Source organism: Aplysia californica, unplaced genomic scaffold (genome assembly GCF_000002075.1).
Source record: "Aplysia californica isolate F4 #8 unplaced genomic scaffold, AplCal3.0 scaffold00219, whole genome shotgun sequence".
In the NCBI taxonomy this organism is placed as follows: domain Eukaryota; kingdom Metazoa; phylum Mollusca; class Gastropoda; order Aplysiida; family Aplysiidae; genus Aplysia; species Aplysia californica.
This window is the reverse complement of record NW_004797489.1, coordinates 724,055-730,988: the sequence shown is the minus strand read 5'-3', so window position 1 is coordinate 730,988 and position 6,934 is coordinate 724,055. Positions and strand designations below refer to the sequence as shown.

General features: G+C 41.8%; 2 protein-coding genes across 2 annotated transcripts in view; both read left to right on the top strand.

The window, feature by feature from the left end:
- The window catches only part of LOC101855192 (cationic amino acid transporter 3), a gene marked incomplete in the record, with an annotated part of 28,491 nt that extends 24,348 nt beyond the window's left edge, over positions 1–4,143 (top strand). Inside the window, 1 exon segment of the mRNA XM_005099616.3 lies at positions 1,705–4,143. Within this exon segment, the coding sequence (XP_005099673.2) occupies positions 1,705–1,877 (173 nt within the window).
- A 1,616-nt stretch (positions 4,144–5,759) lies between these two features.
- Positions 5,760–6,934, top strand: part of LOC101854952 — a gene marked incomplete in the record, with an annotated part of 9,104 nt that continues 7,929 nt past the window's right edge. The window contains 2 exon segments of the mRNA XM_005099615.3: positions 5,760–6,225; positions 6,330–6,363. Of these exon segments, the coding sequence (XP_005099672.2) occupies positions 6,330–6,363 (34 nt within the window).

Here is a 6,934-nt window from a genome sequence, read left to right as displayed (position 1 = left end):
TTGGAGGGGTGAGTTAGAGGGAGGAGGCTTTGAAGGAACGGTGGGTTTTTTTTCTTCAATTCAGTTTTGTCAGTTTCTGAGCTGAGCGACACATTATTAACCAATATGAAAGCCTCGCTAATTTCAAATCACACACGGAGCTGGAGAGACCAACACGTATACAACGACATACAATATTTGGAACTTAATTTTTATTTTCTGCTTGACGACTTTGTTCTGTTGCCTGCATCTGCCCCTTCTTGACAGTCATGTATTGGTGATGACATATTTTATTTTGCTACGTGACTTTTCATTATAACTGCCAAAAGGGGTGTGCGTGAGGCCAGGCTCTTTAAAAGGGAGGTTGAGAAATAGACAGGACCTATCATATGATGGTTTTTTATTATTTGTGGATGATTGTTTGTCAGTCTTTCTTGATCCTGTAGACACAATTTAGATCATTTTGGAGGAGGGTTGTTTCGCCCTTGCTTGTTAGATCCAACTCTGGTTGAGTTGGATCCAGCATCCCGGCAGACAGAGATACTTAATAAAAAACAACTTCCCACAGTGAAATCAAGCCTTTGCATGACACGCGAAAAAGCCCCGCCATAGAATCCCAGAAGCTTGTCTACATTATATTTCTGAGTATGAAAACAATACACACTTTGTGTGAGTGAGTGATTGGTGGGTGGTCTGGTGTGGTTGCTCTTTGTTTCCTATCAAACGTCTATTGTCCTGATCTCTCTTCCTTTTCATTTTGTTCGTAACTCTCTTGTGGTGTATCTACTCTTCGGCTCTCTAATGATCCTATTGTGTCGCAAGCAGTGGCGGTGGGTAGTGAAGGGCTCACGGGCTTTAGCCCCTACCCCCTCCCCACCCACCACCCCCAACTCTAACCCAAAGTAAATGAAAGTTTCTCCATAATGAAATAAGCAGTTGAAACCGTTATGGTCGCACGCAATGAACACAGAGTGATCAACTTGGCAGCTTGCTCGCTTATCCAATCACTGTTGTCACCGCTTACAACTAACCCAGCAGCAAATCAAATGTCTTTAGGGCTCAGAGAAGATGAGCCCTTTTCCCATAGCCCTTCCTCAATGAAACTTCTTGTAAAAAGGTAGAAGACTGGGAAAAAATAACACTGTACCGCGGGCTGACGCTCTCCTAGCCCTGACAATGGGGTGAAAGTTTACGACACACTTTCCCCCACTGACACAGATACCAATTCGCTCATTGGTTCTTTGTCGGGTGCGTTCAACTTTCTCAACTACACGGCCTAATCCAGCTCATAGAAGTATTAATTTTTAAATGCTGTGTGCGCATGTGTGTGTTTGTGCCGCTGAGATTTAACAGTTTTAAATCAGGTCGAACTACTTTTAAGGTAACCTTTTTATCACACGAAAACTAATTAGAGGAAATTTGGAGGTGAATAGGCTTCGTCCCCACCATCAACAAGAATTTAACAAAGAACAAAGAGATGGAAAACAGAGGTAACTCTTCTCGTTTGAATGGTTCTCAAAATGCTGTGGCTCACTGTGAGTATAGAAAAATCATTACTGTTTAGTTCTTATTGCTTGCTATTTGGTGGTAAAGAACTGGAAGCAACCTAAGCCCCACCCAAATTTTGGTCCACCCACCGCCACTGGTCGCAGGTGCCGTGAACTCTTACTAAAACTTAAAATGATCTAAAGCTTGGATTTCAATACATTTTGCATCTCTCCGCAGGGCTTTGTATTTATTTCTTCTACGGAATCAAACACAGCAGCTTGAACGAGACTGAACGGGATCCCCTTTACTCACCCATCGAAGATGACGCTGAGGTGCCTGACGTCACGCCATGTGTACCGGTCAGCGGAGATGACGTCACTACAGGGGATAAAGGTTCAAATCAAGACTGAAAGGTCACGACACTAAGTTAGGATCAGATCCCAGGAACCGTACAGCTGGCTGTTATATTTATTATCTTCTCTAACTGTGATTTTTAGAATAATAACGAGAATCTTTCAGGTTATTTTTTATAAGAGGTAGCAGGGAAACTTTTGTTTGGTGAAGGTCTAGCTGAGGCCTCATTGGGCGCACTGTTAGCTCAGTTTGTATCGTGTTTGACAACGGAGCGGAATGCCATGGTTCGAATCTCCTACAGAGCGTCATGAACGTGGGTGGTTTCGGGGAGATTTTAAGACTTTCCTCTCATTTGTCTCGGTCCAATCTGAGACAGATGCTGAATTTAGAGGCCTCGCCTCTTAGAACCTTTTTGTGCTGAAATGGGCACTAAACCTATCTAATGACCATAGGATATCTCCACTCAATTATTACTGGGGTCTCCGCTCGCTGTAGGGCTAATGTTCAGTTAGACGTGCGCGAAACACGATGTTAACTTATTTAAAGAGAGACTCCATCTGGACCTTTACCCATTAGTCCTGCAGCAGAATAAGCCAGGACAGAAATGTTATAAAAAGTGTTCAAAACATTCACAAAAGCCAGATCGCCGGTTATTACTGCAACACTATTTTAATGTAGGTGTTTTAATACCTTCATCGACACAATTTAGATCAGTTTAGGAGGTGGGCTTCGACCCTTCTTTTCAGGGCCGACCTGGGCTTAAAGGGATACAACGTTTCACCAGAAAGATCGAGATACTCGATAAAAGTTTTAACATATACAGTAATCAAACTCAAGTCTTCTACGTGAGATAGCGAAGCGGTTCACCGCTACACCACAGACACCAGTATCACAATACCCAAAGACGCCCGTGTTGTTTGTATCGAATGTGGATGTGTTACCGGTGCTGCTGCTGTGTTGTTGTTGTTGTTGTCACCGTCGTTTTTGTTGTCGTTTTACGGTTATCACCACTATTATATTTTATTGTCGTCCAAAACGGTTATGGTGCTCTTTCTATAGCTTTCATCATATATTCCATTTCAAAAACCCATATAAATTTCTTTAGAAGAAGCATCAAGCGTGATTTTAATTCTAAGCATAACATGATTTTAAAGTTTACGAGCGTTATGTTTTTATCTAACCCAAGCTCTACATTGTCACAGAGCCAAACTAGTCCCAGGCCACCCACGATGGAATGTGATCAGATCCCCCCTACCCCCACCCCCTCTTATCCCCGGCCCCTGTCCCTTTTCTCGACACACACGTTTACTTGGCTTTACGTTGGCTTTTATACCGTGAAATGTCGCGAGATGGTAGCGTCCTGGCTAACTGGAAAGCTTGCAAAAGGTATTCCAAGGTGTCCGTTACTCCATCAATCCATATTTTCCTGGGTCCCCCTCTTGCATTGTAGCTGGGCATTCTTGTGTTGTGGTCATTTAGGGCAAGTTGTTTGACATGCGCTCGAGTTGAATGCACTTTTTTATTAGACGTAATCCTACCGCTCTCCAGTTTCTCATGTGTGCCTTTGAAGTGAGATCTACGTCATGTTCGACACATATGTGTCATTTCGAAGGCTGGGCTCTTACCCCAATTCTCATAAGTTTGAGAAGACGAAAGAAAAAAGGAACGAAAGAAGGTAGGAATAAAGCATCCCTGATAAAGTGAGTGCCAGAGCATAAATACTAATGTGTGCCTTTCATTGGTTAGACTGCGAGCAGTTGGTCTATCCATTGCCCCTTCCCCCTCATCCCCGCCCACAACCCTGGCCATCGGAAGCCCCCCCCCCCCCTTCCTTATAAGCACCAACCTCATAATTATCTAATAAAGGTTATCGGGTACGTGTAGTTCCAAACATCAGACATTGGCACAGCTCTTTCCACGGGAGGCTAAACTCGTAAAACAATTCAATTAATGATCCATAAAAACTTATACCAGGTGCGTCTCATAAATACGTTCCACTGCGTTATATCGCTCACAAAATTTAAAAAAAATAGTTATCAAATCGTGTTAGTGCTATTCAGAAGAACAAAATGACATTGAAGTGAATGGTATTTCAGGTTACAGAAGATATTGTCTTGTGCATAGAACATACCAATTATCATACATACATTGTAGTGTATAGTGTGTGGATTTAAAGCCCCTATATATCAACATTATTATTAGGTTATTCAAGAGGCAAATACATTTTGCCCATATTTGTTACAACTATATGTAGATATTTGGTCTAGTTTGAGGGTTTTTTAAAAACCGATATATTAATTTTTTTATCGTTATCCCACCAGGGGGGGGACGAGGATGGAACTTCCACTGTCAGATTCAAAACATTCTCAAAATGAGACTCTCTTTACAAAGAGACATGGTGCCATAATTCAATAATTGGCACTATTCGAATGCTTCTTGTTGTTGCTGCCACTGCTAATGCTCCTAGTGTTTTGTTGAAGGTAATGCTCTTACTGTGGTTAAAGGCATGATAACCAGATATACGTTTCTTTTTATTTTCGGTGCAAGTGCATGAGCTCTGTTAAGCGTTAGCGGGCTAGACCAAAATTTAGCGTGCGTTCGCATAATAATATTTTCTTGCGCTCGCTCTCTCGCTCTCTCTCTCATTTCTCTCTCTCACTCTCTCTCTCTCTCTCCCTTTCTCTCTCTCTCTCTCTCTTTGTCTCTCTCCCACTCTCTCTCCCACTCTCTCTATTTCTCTCTATCTCTCTCTACCTCTCTTTCCCTTTCTCTTTTTAAGCGCACGCGTGTGTGTGTTTGTGTGTGTTTGTTTGTTTGTGTGTGTGTGTATGTGTGTGTGTGTGTATGTTGTGTATGTGTACGTGTGTGTGTGTGTGTGTGTGTGTGTGTGTGTGTGTGTGTGTGTGTGTGTGCACCCACGCCCCGTGTGTGTGCGTGAGTGCCTGTGTGTGTGTGTGTGCGTGTCTGTATGTGTATATTATTGTGTATATGTGTGTATGTGCGAGTGTGTGTATATCCGTGTGTGTGTGTGTGTGTGTGTGTATGTGTGTGTGTGTGTGCGTGTGTGTGTGTCTGTGTGAATGTAGTGTAGTGTATCTCAGTGTACCCCAGTGAACAACTGTTAGTGAAACCAGTGAAATCGAGCCGTAACCCTTCCCAGCCCCCCCCCCCCTCCGCTTATCCCCAAATCAACCCAAGTTCAAGTACACCTCTATGAGGATTCGAACCAGGGTCATACGTGCAGGGGTTAACATGACACTAACGAGGCGGGTAAAAGAATGAGAAAACGAGTGAATGAGTAAATATCAGTCGAAAGTGCCAACGTTGATACATTTTTATTATTAATGACATTCATTGTATTATTTCATGTAAAAACAATGCTATTTATGATGCCATTACATATAATTATTTGGCTTGCGCTCTGTATCTGTGAATGCTCTTCTGTTACCTGTACCCTACTTAAGTCAAGCCATTAATATTGTTCATGTTTTATGCCACAAACTTGTGATTCACGGGGAAGCATTTATGAAATACGGTGACAAATACATACTATGAAGAAAGGTGGATACTTGTGTTGTTTTTCTCTTTTCGGACCAACCATTCTAGCTCTTGTTCTTGTTCTTGTTCTTTTTCTTCTTCTGCAAGTGCTCTCTCTATCTTTCTCTTTTTCTCTCACATTCACTTCGCCCACACGCATATACACACGTTGATAGACACACACAAACACGCACACACATGCGTACACACATGCACAGTTAAGAAGATAGAAACGTATATCGATAGATAGATAGATAGATAGATAGATAGATAGATAGATAGATAGATAGATAGATAGAGAGAGAGAGAGAGACAGAGAGAGAGAGAGAGAGAGAAAGAGAGAGAGAGAGAGAGAGAGAGAGAAAGAGAGAGAGAGACACTCGTTCATCGGATATTCCTAGTCGCTTTTCTTATTAATTTCTAGAACAGCCCGTAGTTGAACGGAAGAAACAAAGTCGACCATGAAGTGTAGAGATTTTTATTCCTGGATTGCGGCTCCTCTTTATTCACTCCAAAAACAAACAACTTGAAACAAGGAAACTACCCAAACAATTCATTGCAAAGGGTGCTCGCAATGATCCACGCCATTTCACAGAAGAGAAGGGCAAAACACCTATCTCGCTAAAGTCGAGTGAGCACGGAACTCTTACCCTTTGCTCTTCATTTGAGTCAAATGTTGCGCTCTGCTGTGAACCGGAAATACGTCATAATGCACAATCTAGGACATTATTATACTACTCTACGGATACTAAACGCCCTGAAGAGCTCAACAAGAACAGTGTCAGATTCCTACTTTGCAGAACTAGGCTAGGGAATTTGTTTCTACAAAACAATAGCTGTTTTCGTTGGGGGTTTTTCAAATGACAGGTCAGATTTGATAGATACAAGACGAAGATAATATTTATATATACACAACAACAAAAATGCAGCTGTTATTGATCTGCTTTTCTTTCACGGTTCTCGTGTCTAAGATGCACGTTGAAGCAGAAATCATTCAACAAAATGGTAAGTGTTTAGTTTGCTGAGATATGCTTGCAGTGTGCATACACCCCCCCCCCCCAACTACTCTGATCCTTCCCAACTTGTTTGATAATTTTATAAGGGCTGCGCCGGGGAAGAACGACTTTGACGTCATCGTTGCTGGCGAACAGTGGCTGAAGGAGACTAGTAATTTATAATAATAATAATAATGATAGTAATAATAATTACAATAATAATAATGATACTACTACTACTACTACTACTACTACTACTACTACTACTACTACTACTACTAATAATAATAATAATAATAATAATAATAATAACTGCATCTATATTGTGCATATTCACGCCTTACATCATACGCAATGCGCTTCATAACTATTATCACTCAGCAAACGCTGGAACGCTCAGAAACATTCTTGGCCTCCTGTGAAGCATACAGTGCAAGTTGCGGATAACACGCGCTAAAACACGAACCAACGGACAAAGTCTTTCACAGTCTATAGCCGGGATTCGAACCCACGACCTTACAGTTGCGAGTCCGAAAACTTAACCACTAGGCAACTCTCTCTCTCTCTCTCTCTCTCTCTCT